This window comes from Ursus maritimus, unplaced genomic scaffold, assembly GCF_017311325.1.
Source record: "Ursus maritimus isolate PB19 unplaced genomic scaffold, ASM1731132v1 scaffold_13, whole genome shotgun sequence".
NCBI classification, from domain to species: domain Eukaryota; kingdom Metazoa; phylum Chordata; class Mammalia; order Carnivora; family Ursidae; genus Ursus; species Ursus maritimus.
Window position 1 is genome coordinate 35,795,064 of NW_024423675.1, and position 14,518 is coordinate 35,809,581.

At 36.2% G+C, this 14,518-nt stretch overlaps 1 protein-coding gene across 1 annotated transcript in view; it reads right to left on the reverse strand.

Annotated features, from left to right (window-relative positions):
• The window catches only part of THEMIS (thymocyte selection associated), a 178,865-nt gene that overhangs the window by 131,926 nt on the left and 32,421 nt on the right, over positions 1-14,518 (reverse strand). The window contains exon 2 of the mRNA XM_008691120.2: positions 2,880-3,038. Coding sequence (XP_008689342.1) covers positions 2,880-3,038 — 159 coding nt within the window. The remainder of the gene's footprint in view (positions 1-2,879; positions 3,039-14,518) is intronic.

Here is a 14,518-nt window from a genome sequence, read left to right on the forward strand (position 1 = left end):
TTCATTGCAATCCTTATCAAAATACCATAGACATTCTTCACAGAGCTGGAACAAATAACCCTAAAATTTGTATGGAACCAGAAAGGACCCTGAATAGCCAAAGGAATGTTGAAAAAGAAAACCAAAGCTGGGGGCATAGCAATGATTTCGGATTTGCCAATCTCCATAATTATGTGAGCTAATTCTCTATAATAAATGTATGATAGATATTCCAAAAAAAGCTAAGTGTTTTCACTACTCTCATAAGAAGCACTCCTACTAGAAGATTCTAATCATTTTAACTTACTAAATATTTATGATACACATCTTCTCTTAAACACTGTGGGGATTATAGCAGTAAAATAGATTCAGATTCTGTTGTCCGCAATGTTGTAATCTGTTAAGCAGTTGGTCCTCATAAGAGAAGCACACAAATAACTTCAATTACATTCAAAATGTGATAAATGCAATGATTAGGGCATGAAAGACTATAGTTATTCAAAAAGGGAATTGTTACATTCAATTAGAATACTCAGGGAAAGCTTCTCATAAAGCAATGGTTTGTAACCTTGACTGCTCATCAGCATTACCCTAGTCGCTTCAGGAAACTTTGGTAACCAGACTTCATTCCAGACTAAATCAATCAAAATATCTCAGGAAAGTGGCCTGAGCATCAGGATATTTTAAATCTCCCTAGGTGATTTCCAGTGTGCAGCCAAGTTTGAGAATCATTGCTGTAAAGGATGGTGGTAATCAAGAAGTAAATAGAATTGAAAAACAGATAAGATACCAGTTGAACGGAAGAAGATATTAGAAAACTTGGAAGAATCCTCTCCTCATATAGCTAATTTATCTTCATTCTCCAAATCTGAGCTCAAGTATAACATTCTTTCAAAAGCTTTGAAAAACTTGACTCCAATTGATAATAATGGTATTAAAACCTGACACTGTTTTACAGCCCTTACTATATGACAAGTACCATTCTGAACACTTTAAATATATTTCAATATTCAATCCTCCCCAAAACACTAGGAGATAGATAGTATTATTATTCTCATTTAACATAAGAGTAAGTAAGTTGGCAAGGTTATACAACTAACAAGTGGCACAGCTGGAATTCAAATAACGACTCCAAAATCCATGCTCTGAAATATGACCAACTGGAGTTAGATATTCCTTATCAAGACTCTCATGGAACTCCCCATGCATATCTCTTCTTTTTTTTGTGAACCCATGGATATTTCAATTGTACCATGAATCACATCATATTGGAAGTGTTTACTAGATTTTTCTCCTCCACTAATCATTTATTCACTCATTCATCCATTCAATAAATGACTACTGAAAAAGGGCTTGGTATTAGATATAAAGTCATATATGTCATACTTTATTTGTCATGAAGTTTTAGTTGAGAGGTCAGCAAACTACAGTTCAGAGGCCAAATTCTGCTGGCCACCTATTTTTGTAAATACATTTTTATTGAACCATAGCCACGTCCGTTGGTTTATGTATCATCTATAGCTTCCCTCATGTTACAGCATCAGAGTGGAATGGTTGTGACAGAGATCATCTGGTGGCAAAGTCTAAAATATTTACTATCTAGTTCTTTATTAAAAAAAAACAAAAAAAAACATCTGCAAGCCCCTGGTCTGGAGAATAAGACAAATAAGAAAATCATCCATGATTACCCAATACTATCGGTGAACAAGATATTGTGGGAATATAAAAGAGAGATACCTAGAATAGGTTAGGGCATCAGCAAAAGTATTCCAGAAGATATGATATTTGAGCTAATTTTGGAAGGGTGAGTAGAGTTAACTAGAAAAAGAAGAGCAACCAGATGTGTCAGTAGGATCAGACTGGGAAGTTTAGCAATGATCCAGGGAGCTAGATTCTACTTACAATAGGAATAAAGAGAGTAAATATATTTAAGGGATATTAGTCCTACATAACTTTGTAAAATATCTTGATTTCCTCATTCTTACTAGCATAGCAAGTAATACATATAGTTAGAACTCATGAAGTATTTAACAGAAAATATTAAGTCCTAAGTGAAGAATATTTATTAAAAAAGGAGAAATAATTTGCCTTCTATTAGTCCTTAAAAAGCACTGATGTGGAGAAAAATGAACCCTCATGCACTATTGCTGGGAATGCAAATTGGTGCAGCTACTGTGGAAAATAGTATGGAGATCCCTCAAAAAATTAAAAATAGAACTTCTGTATGATCCAGTAATTCCACTGCTGGATATTTATCCAAAGAATACAAAAATACTAATTCAAAAAGATACATGCACCCCTATGTTTACTGAAGCATTATTTATAATAGCCAGACTATGGGAACGAGGGAATCAGCCCAAGTGTCCATTGACAGATGAACGGAGAAAGAAGATGTGGTGTATATATATATATAGGGATATTATTCAGCCATAAAAAAGGATGAAATCTTATCATTTGCAACAACATGGATGGATCTAGAAAGTATAATGCTAAGTCAGTCAAAGAAAAACAAATACCATATGATTTCACTTATATGTGGAATTTAAAAAACAAAACAAATGAAACAAAGAAAAAAGAGACAAACCAAAAACAGACGCTTAACTATAGAGAATAAACTGATAGTTACCAGAGGGGAGGTAGAGGTGGGGGGATGGGTGAAACAGGTGAAGGGGATTAAGAGTATACTTACCAAGATGAGCACCGAGTAATGTATGGAACTGCTGAATCACTATATTGTACACCTGAAACTCATATAACACTGTATATATAAAAAAAAAAAAAGAATTCTAATTTTTTCACCCATGGCCCTAGAATGAAAAAAAGCTACCACTTGTTTTCAACTGCATAGATGTATATTAACAATAGTTTTATAAATGTGAAATGGTTGCAATACACTGTACCTGGAAAGTTCATAGGCAGCTCAAATGGTTGTAGAGACTCGCAACCCTCAATGTGCTCACAAATTTCAGCTATGATCTTCTTAATTTTGAGACCAGTAATTTTAATCACTTCTCCTGTTGACAAACAGCATTCATTTCCAAACATTTCATAAATGGAACCTAAAAAAAAAAGAGTTAAAACAGCTTTTAAAAAAAGAATTAAATAAGGATGAACAAAGTAGGAGTCTAAAGATTCATATAAAGTGTCTTAATTCAGTTCCTTTTCTAGCTACTTACTAAACAGGAATTTAATCAAGCTTGACAAAATGTACAGCATGTACCAAGAAAAATATTAGATTTTCACTTCATCCACTGGGCAACGTATAAACAACCTTATTTTTGTTATTATTGTAAATTAGATTTATGGTTTCCTCAGCACCTTTGGCTCATCATTCCAAGGTCAAACTACAAACATGTCTTCAATTGCTGGGACTTATGATCTATTTTTGCTGGGTCACAAAATTAGGCTCATATGAGTCAACAGTGATCTAAGTATGTATTGCAAACAAGGTTGTAATACAATCCAAGATTCAAAGACAGAGTCTGTACACCAAAGCCTTATATTAAGAGCATCATATCTATTTATTAAACCTGTTTCTCTTCATCATCATGAATATAAGACTTTCTGTCCATTTTATCTCTTGTTTTTTGACAAGTTGGAAATACCTCTTGGTATACTTATGGCAACAGGGGGCAGACCAGCCCAGATAAACTGAAAAACTTCATTTTAGTTCAGAATTTCCTAACAAACCTCTTATCATAGATACTAAAGCTAAGCTTTTCATCCATTTATTTTCCTCTTATATCTCCTGGTGGAAGTAGAGTGAGCACTGAAATAACCAGAAAATGAGCAACAGAAAAGAGGAGAGGCAAAAATTCTGGATAATCTACCCCAAGTAAAAAGGTAACAACCCAAAAATTACATCTCTAAGATATTATTACTTTACAACTGAACAGTAAATGAAAGGTTGATGTAAAAAAAACTACAGAACTGTGGGGATTTTAAACATATCAATTCTTCCCTACTTCCAATATGATTTATATTCTCTTTACCACACTAAAATGTGAACAATAGAAGTATAAGATTTCAGGGGCGCCTGGGTGGCACAGCGGTTAAGCGTCTGCCTTCGGCTCAGGGAGTGATCCCGGCGTTACAGGATCGAGCCCCACGTCAGGCTCCTCCGCTGGGAGCCTGCTTCTTCCTCTCCCACTCCCCTTGCTTGTGTTCCCTCTCTCGCTGGCTGTCTCTATCTCTGTCAAATAAATAAATAAAATCTTTAAAAAAAAAAAAAAGAAGTATAAGATTTCAGGTTGGTTTACTCTCCGAATTCTTCTCTATTGAACCCCCTCCTCATAGAATCTTACCTGATATACAGCACCTAAAACATTTTTGTAGCATTAACGGTTATCATAAAAGTTATTAAGCCTGGCATCCAATCTAGAATTAAACAACTCCATGATTGTATCAGAGTGTCAACAGGGAACAGGGGGCACACTCAAATTAGAGTAATTTAAGATTTTAACAAAGGGACAATTTACACAGAGGCACAGTCAGTTCTAGGTAACACAAGAAAATAAATATCCTGACCTCACTCTTCTCCCTCCATTTGATCTACTGCCAGGGTACCCTCCTTTGGCCAAATTCAGCCAGAAGCCAGAGGACAAGGGAGCTACTGATGGCACCACAAAAGTCAGCCTCCAAGGTAGAGAGTGGAAATAGAAGTCCAGCACACCACCCTTACTGCCCATTATTGAACGAGGACCATTTTTGCCAATATGCTAGTATATCTGCTCCTCAAGTTCTGAGTATGTACTTCCATAACTCCCTCCTTTTCTAATACTATTCCCTTAACTATGTATGTGTTCATACCTCTCATTAACTCCCATACATAGTGTTGTCAGCTACCTCAAATCTTTTGTGGAACAACTGTGATATTAAAGACATAACAATAAATCTATAGTGACATTTTCCTCCAATGAACTTAGAACAGTTATTTTCTATGATCCTCATTTGGCAATTAATTACATACTAACATTTTATATCTTCAGTATTATCTCATTCTATACTTCACTTTTTATGACTTTAGTTTTTATTACTCCCAATTCAAGTTAAACTTCATGAAAGAAAATATTGCATTATATTATTGCATAACTACAACACATCAATTGCCCTTCCTCATTCATTCAGCAAACCTTAATGGAAACCTACTATGTGTCAGGCATTGTGATGGGCAGTAGGTAACAGATAAAATGCATAATCTCTTCCTCACAAGAAGTGTTGTCTTGACAAGCAGACAAGTAAGCAGACACCACGATAGATTACGAGAAAGTCATAACATAGGAAATATGGGACACTGTGGGAGAATACTGGAAGCATTTAATTAAACGATTACGACGTAAAGAGATCAGGGAAGGATTCCTGGAGGAGACTACAGCTGAGCTGAGGTTTTTTTTTTCCTTTTTTTAAGATTTATTTATTTATTTGAGAAAGAGAGAGAACATGGGGGGGGGGAGGACAGAGGGAGACGGAGAGAGAATCTCAAGCAGACTACGTGCCAAGCATGGAGCCCACCATGGGGCTTGATTCCATGACCCTGAGATCACAACCTGAGCTGAAACCAAGAGTCAGACACTTAACCGACTATGCCACCCAGATGCTCCTAGCTGAGCTGAATTTTAAAGGAAGCAACACAAGATGTTGGGACAGGCAGAGGAAACAGTATCTGCAAAGGTACCGAGATGTGAAAGAGCTTGACACATTCTGGAAATTTCAAGTAGTCTCTTATGGCTCAAATGTAAAGTAAGAACGGGATAAGAAAGGAGATGAGAGAACAAAAAGAAGTCCAGATCACACAGCATCTTTATGAGAGTACCAATAAACAAAAAGGTCAAAGTCTGAGCAACCTCAAAGTCAGAAACTCTAAATTTTCAGTTATCATGGTCCAGGAACTAATACCAATTTAATAAGAGATTGTATGTATCTAGGTGCATGCTATCCAAAGTGTGGTCTACTGTATCATCTGGGAGCTTGTTAGACTCTTGGCCAGACCCCAGACCTGCTGAATCAGAACCTGCATTTTTAATGAGATCTCCAGATGATACATAAATACATTAACGTTTGGAAAGCAGTGATCTGGGCTATAACTGTATAACTGAAAAAGTCGCTGTCCCAAGACTTGTAAAACTAACCAGAAAAAGAAGGACATGCCATACAAAAGCATTCAGTGTCATTAAGGTGGAAGATGTTGTAAGTGGGGACAGGGAAAAAGAAAGATTTTAAGTAGGGAAGTGACATGGTAAGATTTTTCTTTGTCACATGAAATAGAATATTTCTTGAAGTCCATTGGGCTTAATTTCAATGCAATGAGTGTCTAATGGTAGATGTAATGTATATCAAACTGACTGACTTGGAATGCCGTCCTTCTCGCAAAGGTTCCACTGGAATTCAAAATTAAAACTTTGAATTTACGTGAGATTACACATCAATTTATAAGATATAGAATCAATTATAAGAATAGAAGCCAGAGAATTCTATGAAGAGAAAACTCTGTGAGTTTTAGTCACCACACAAGCTTTTGACTCTTCAGGTCTCTTTCCAAGAATCTCTCTTTTAAAAAAAAAAGTCACTTCTTTCAGACATCAGGAAAAGAACATGATGCAAATACTAATCTTTTACATTTTTAAAAATTATTTGTGACTCTCAATTTTCTCTACCCAAGAATGGTGTTTATTCATTTTTAATAAAGAAAGTGGTCACTGACACACAACACTAGAAAGTTATGTCCATGAAAGGAGACAAGAACATACAGGAAATTTCAAATCCCTGAAACTTGAAGGGTTCCTGTCCTTTGTTATCACCAATATAATGTCTTCTACAATATATTTTTTCCTCAGTGGGAATATAAAATGGTTAATTTTTAAAACAGCCAACTTTTATAATCTCAGAACGAGCAAATATAACATATGTAATTGCCTTTTAAAGATTTGCTGAGATATGCCTGAACTACGTTTATGTATAATACAGATATAGATATTAAAATAGTTTTCATTTCATTTTAACCATGACATGTATTTTGAATATGCAAATCTCAAATCTATTAAATCTTTATAGACTGATTCTTTCCAAGCCAGAGCATATGTATTCAGGAGAATGCCAAACATCAGAGAAAGCTGGAACAAAGCAGGCTGTTTTCAGTGATCAAACATCGCCCCTGAAGGCTGTAATGAAAGAGCCATGTGCCTTTGAAATCACCTCTTCTGTAATGCTACTTTGCTCAATAAAAACGACACATTAATATCCTTTTATGAGCTCATCCCTTATTTGACGATCCATACAAGCAATGCTATGATCACACTGGAACAGCCAAAACAGTTGGTTCAATAGATTTTCTTCCATTTCCTATAGAAAGTTAAAAACTTACATTGTTTAGAGGCTATTTTTCCCTTTACTCAAGATTTACCCATTCCCTCCATTCCCCACTTCCTTCCCCTGCCCTATCAGGCCACTCGTTCAACCTCTTACCTCCTCACCTTTCAAAGTTCCACCAATCCTGAAGATTCAGCTCCTATCCACCATCTTCTTCAAAGTCTTTCTTGATTCCTACACCTAGGTGATAATTAATTCTCTCCTCTGTACTGTAAAGCAGTTTGCATGTATTTTCATTATAGCCCCTATGTGATTATTATCCCAGCCTGCTATTGGGATACCATTTTCTACCCACTGATACTATGTATATTTTAGAATTTATCATGAGTTCCTAGAGATATCTCTTAACTATATTATACCTATCCTCACATTACACACAACTAGTAATACAGTTTTTAACACTTAGTTTTTGATCCTTTGTGAATGTTGAATTATACATACCTTAGCTTTACCGTAAAATGACAATAAATTATTGTGAATGTAGTAGAAAGCATGGTCAACCAAAGCTTTGGCATGGGTTATATTTTCATTTGCTATGTTTAATAGCAAATGTACAAGCATATATGAGATTAGCTAGACAAGGCATACTAGAATGGATAATTCTATAATATGAATCTCTTACTTGTTAAGTTTCTTACTTTACCATTAGGTTTACCATTTTTATATTGCTGAACTTGAGGGTGGTGCTCATGAAATAATCTGAGATAGGTTTAGAAGAATTAAGAAATTACACGTGCAAAGTTTGATTGATATTGTATGATAGTGTATATAGAGGCATGTCAGATTGGGATTGCCAGTGAAGATGGGTCTTTGCTCCTCATAAACAGGTGTGACTATTCTTTCTTTGCCTAAGGATTGTGCAAATTACCAAGAAGAAGCATTCCCACAAAGGAAAGTAAGTGTGAAATAATTTTATTAGCAATGCTGTCCCTAGACTTTGGTTGATAAGGCATTCAGAGACCATTAGAGTAATAAGTTCAATTTTCCAAATGAATCTCTAGATAATTTACCATAGGCATAAAGCTTGAAGTGGCCTATGGTTGTACAGACATTTACATAGCCAGCCAGTCTTCCATAAAAAGACTTTCTCTATCCCCTGTAGAGCAAAGTTATTCCCACTGTATGAAGAATATGCCTAAAAATAGATGAGCATGATATTGGAATGCAGTGTGGAAATAAGTAGGCATGAACAACAAGCTTGCAGTTTTACTAGGGCTGGATTCTACCAGCTGACACTGGATATACCACAGAGAGGTATATAAATCTGAACACTGACAGGAAATGATCTTGCAAGGTTATACGGACTCTTTTAAATTTGAAACTTGCCATTGCCAAAATACCAATATAAAGAGGGTAAAACGTTAGCATCAGGTAGTAAGAAAAATGATGGTCACATTAAGAAAAATTAAGGTATAATACTCTCTCACCGGTAAGAATATGGGGTTCTTCTTGTGAGGTGGAAATTTAGGTGTTATGCAGGAAGTCAAGTTTAAAGACAGAAATATGCTAGAAACTTTAGTGAATGCTGGTGAGTCTTAAAAAGTATAAACATGGAGGGACACCTGGCTGGGGCAGCAGGTTAAGTATCCAACTCTTGGTTTCAGCTAAGGTTGTGATCTCAGGGTCCTGAGACAGAGCCCCACTTTGTGCTCCCACTCAGTGGGGAGTCCGCTTGAGATTCTCTCTCTCCCCCTCTACCCCTGCCACCCCCCATGCTCTCTCTCTCTAAAAATAAATAAATAATTTTTTTAAAAAAGTACAAACATTGAAAAGCAATGAAAACCACAACAGGTTGGAAAGGCTGAGGCCTGAGAGCCAATATAGCAGATTAAAATAGTAGTGAAGCCAGAAACTGGAAAATGTCCACTTTTCAACAGTCTGTGTGATATGTGTGGCATTTAAATGACTCAGTTTTAGTGGCTGAGAAACAAAAATGCATAGTTTCATATGCTAGCTAAAAACATGATGTTTGTTTAATGGCAGAATCAATTCAATAGATTCAGTAAAACTGTAATGGGAGTTTGCAAGTTGGGTATTAGGATAGAAGTCATCATTGTGTCTCTTTGTGTTTACAATTATCAGAGCAAAGGGATTTGGGATGTGTATATATGAAAATGACTATTCCCCCCTCACATCGATGAAACATTTCCCTATAATGATGAAACAAATCAGTGGTTCTACATCTCCTGACACTACTACTGACCAAATATTCCCCACATTTTACCCAAGTTTCAACCCTCAAAATGATATCATAAATAGCATTATAATTTTTTTATATGAACAATGTTGCATTGGGAACTGTCTTATTATTTTAGGAAGAACTTGGTTTCAAATACATTTTATGTACTTTAGTATAATTGCCTATGCTTTATATCCTAAATATTAAATATAGCTACTACAGACCTCTATAGCCATTTAAAATAATAAACCTGTTCTCTTCATCTCATTTAATGAATATAAATACACTGATTGAAATGATTATACATGGGCTCCAATGCACTGTAATGTGTTCATCCAATGCATAAAAATTAAGCTCCACTGTATTATAAATTATCCTTAAGTTCATTAGCATTGAATACCTCATTAAGTATTCTGCTTATGAAATATGGTTTAGACATTGAGAATAAGGGTTTCGAAACTTTTATAAGAACTTTGAAGTTATTTTATGCCCACTGACTTAAATAATAAAAAACATGCCTGTATTTTGTATGTTTTTCATTTTTTAATTTTATTTTTATAATAACTCATTTATATTGCATTTTATTAAGTTACCAATCCATAATGGGTTGGGAAAACAAAAGAAATTGAACCTTCACCACAGTAGTTTGACCCTAAGCCAGTAAGTACAAATGTATGCCCACAGTCAGTGCAGGGAACCAGGATGTAGTCTGAGGAAGTTAGAAAGTTAGACTGAAATTTGAACACACTGGAAAAAGAAAGTTATAAACTAATACACTAAGTCTTAAGCAGTATTATTAACTCATCTATCTCAATGTCACCAGCAGCCTGAGTGCCCTGACTAAAAAACACAGGAATTTTAATCAACTTGACAGTAATAGTTCTAATTGAATATTATTACATTGGCATTCTAATTTGTACATTATAATCTTCTGATTGTATGAGGCAGTGCTTGAACCTAATTGACCCTGGATGCTTTTGAGTTTTTGGACCTACACAGCTAAGGTCCAAAACCTGGAGCAGGTGAAATTCCCTAAGAGATGAATTCCATGAATTCTATGTGAGTGCCAAGTATTCTGCATGAGAGAGATAGCAAATATCTAGACTATATTCTACCATTTTCCCTTCCCAGCACTAATTACCCATGGCACATTTCCAGCTGAATCCAGATGAGGCCTAATCCTCTTCATCATGAAGTCCCAGGTGACTATCCATCAATTGAAGATGGCATGCCAGGTATGAATTACTTCCAGCCCAGTCCTGCACTATGACTTATCTTGCCTTAAGCCCCATTGGCTGCTATTTATTTATTTATTTATTTATCCATCCATCTACTTTTATTTTTAAAGATTTTTAATCCTCAGATTGAGCTAATTTTTAAAAGGATTTTATTTCTTTATTTGTCGGGGGTGGGGGGAGAGAGAGAGAGAGAGAGAGAGAGAGAGAGAGAGAGAGAATGAGCACAACCAGGGGGAGCGGCAGGCAGAGGGAGAAGGAGGCTTCCCTCTGAGCAGGGAGGCTTATGTGGGACTCGATCCCAGGACTTTGGGATCATGACCTGAGCCGAAGCAGACACTTAACCAACTGAGCCACCCAGACTGAGCTAATTTACTCCCACAGGTTTAGTTATAAGAAATCTGGCAGAAGAATGCAGATTCCCTGAATCCATCTTTTTTTTTTTTTTCCCAGGGCACGTGTCTGAATTGAGGCATAAAACACTTGGTAACAATCACAACTTCGGATAGCCTGATGGCAGCCATAAGATGAGTTTCAGTTTCATTTACATCTCTAAGCACAGTGCTGCTAATTCTAATGATCTCTTGAATCACTGAGTTTCAGTGTCAGTACAATGACTGAGTGAGTCTCTGTACAGTATCTCTACCAAGTATTTGTCCAAACTATATTTGAACACTTCACTGATTGAATTCCAATTATTTCAAGGTAAACTACTCTACTTTTGAGCAATTCTGACTGTAAAAAAATCTCTGCATTTTATTAAGTGCAATATGTGCTCCTATAGGATATACACATTAGAACTCTTTTTAGCCATCGGAATCATACAGAAAACATTTTTTTAAGATTTTATTAGTTAATTAATTAATTTATTTATTTGAAAGAGAGAGAGAGAACAAGAGAGAACATGAGCAGGGGCAGAGGGAGAAGAGGACTCCCCTTGGAGCAGGGAGCCCGATGTGGGGCTTGATCCCAGGACCTGAGATCATGACCTGAGCCAAAGGCAGATGCTTAACCGACTGAGCCACCCAGGTGCCCCTTAATTCTTTTTTTTAAGTTTTATTTATTTAAGTAATCTCTACACTCAATGGGACTCAAACTCATGACTCAGAGATCAAGAGTCACACGCTCTTCGGATTGAGTCAGCCAGGCATCTCCCATTTAATTCTTCTACAAAGCAGCCTTAAATGTTTGAAGATAGCTTTCACGGTTGTCCTTTCTAACAAATTAATCTGTCAAACAACTGAAGTATGTTCAGGACCACTCCCTAAAGCATAGGTTGCCCCATTATAAAACTACTTATAGTACAACTTACATGGATGTAAATAGCGTTCTCAGAGTTGTGTAACATGGTATCATGCCTCTCAAAAATCATGCCCTTGAGTGTTCCAGGGGAGGGTCAATAGTGCCTATCGAGGATGAAACTTGCCACGAAACTAAAAATCTTTGTATGAGCAATAAGGCAGCCATTTCACACTAGCAACATTTGGCTTTGCCAACCACTGAGTCAAAGTAATTTCTATAAAAGAAAAAGTAGAAATGTCCTAAAGCTGAGTAGTAAATTTAAGGAAATAATACATCATCAGTAACTGGATTCTTCTCTGCATTTCTTTCACCATTAAAGCCAAGACATGAAGTTATTTCCCCCGGTCAAGAGGAGAGATTTAGTCATTATTTAGTTCTGAGATGCAAAGAATTTTTCAATGCTTGGGGAGATTATAATCCTGAAAAGATAGATTTTACTGGAAGGGGACAATGTTTTTTTTCACTATTGCCAAAATCTTTTTATGTGAATATAAGAATCAAATAATAAGATTATCATATCATAGACTATAGACAAGGGAGACTCAGTGTATGACATAAAGGAATTGTCTGTCTGGCTGCAAAAAAATTAGGATTTTTTTTTAATTGCAAAGATGAAAAAAAATCCAATACTCTATTTTTTATTTCCAAAATTTGCTCTTTGTGCCATACCAGGAAAAATATTAGTTTTGTAAATCAAAGCTTTTGATTTACAAGGTGTTTCTTATTGAGAGGAGTAAAAGCCAGGTCCTAAAGAAGAAGGTCATAGAATTTATACTTTGAAGTTAGTTTATAAAGAGAAGAGAGGAATCCCAGGCTATCTTTTGGGAGGCCAGCTGGGAAGGAGAAAGGTGAGTTCAATGGAGAGTCATCTTGGAGAAGATTAATTGGGGAGAGGTACAGAGATGGCCATAAACAGCCTACCCAATGTCCTCTATGATCAACTCCAGGAATCTGTGACTGCAGTCTCAGACAAATGGCCATTCTAATAAATATTACATTAACATGAAAAACAAGCCCAGTTTCTCAGCTTCTCACTTCTATCTTTTAAAGGCCTCCAACAATGAGGCCTGACTACCCAGTAAAAATGAAGTCTATCCATATTTATCAGAGTTCCTTATGTCACCTTCAGGTCTGATGGCTTACTAGGACTCATGGAATTCAGAAAAGCTGTTATACTTACACTTACAGTTTATTATAGACAAACGTTACAGATTAAAATTAGCGAAGGAAAAAGGCACAGGGCAGAGTCCAGGAGACAAGTTTCAGACGCTCTGCCAATGGAGTCACATGAACAGAATTTAATTCTACCAGCAATGGTGGATGACAGCATTTACAAATTACTGCCAACCAAGGAAGTTCACCTGAGCCTTGGTGTCCAGTTAAATAGGCATGGAGTGTCCATATGACTGACCTTAACTACTCGGTGTTCAACAACCCAGAGGTCAAAGAAATACAGCATGGCCCAGGACCCCAGTCAAACAAGAACTGGCATTTACCATAAGTCATATCACTAATATGAGCTATCTAGAATAGCCCAAGTTCCAAAGTATGCACTCTTATCAGGCAGGATATTCCAAAGGAACCAGTCAAAGGCCAACCCTTTCTTTGGATTGTGCAGAGTTTGAACATCCAAAGGCTGCTGAGTTAACCCTTTACTATATACCATGTATCAAGATTTTGTTAAAGCTTGTCAGAAAAAAGCTGTCCTGGGTGCCTGGGTGGCTTAGTTGTTAAGCATCTGCCTTCGGCTCAGGTCATGATCCCAGGGTCCTGGGATTGAGCCCTGCATCGGCTCCTTGCTCAGAGGGAAGCCTGCTTCTCCCTCCCCTCTCCCACTAGCCCTGCTTGTGTTCCCTCTGTCACTGTGTCTCTGTCAAATAAATAAAATCTTAAAAAAAAAAAAAAAAGAAAGAAAGAAAAGAAAAGAAAAGAAAGAAGCTGTCCAAGACTTGTATAGAGTAAAAAAGAATAACAGCCATCCTTTTAGTGGAGAGCTGAATATCATCTAGCAGACCTTTTAGAAATTGTCTGATTCTATAGATACATGCAGCTCTGAATGACATTAAATTGACTTACAGAAAACTGATAGAAATGTAAATGATATTTAGCCAAGCAATGCAAGTGATTATTTTCCACTGAAATAAAAATAAAATTTTCCACTACACATACAATTGACCTATGCCTCATAGAAAAGATAACCCTAAAATTACATAGTCAAGGACGATAATCAGGTTTGAATACCAGAAAATCCATTTCAGCATTTTTGACTATATTTTTGCATGTGTGTATGTGTGTGTTTGAACTGGTTTGAACTGGTTCTCTCATTTAGTGAGCTTAATAAAATTTTTCATGTGTTCATTTTATATTTATATGGGAGTAATGTTTTTATCTTTGTGAAAAAAATTTATTTTATCAACCTCACATTAGCTGCACAGTGTTTGCATTCTCTTTTCAGTAT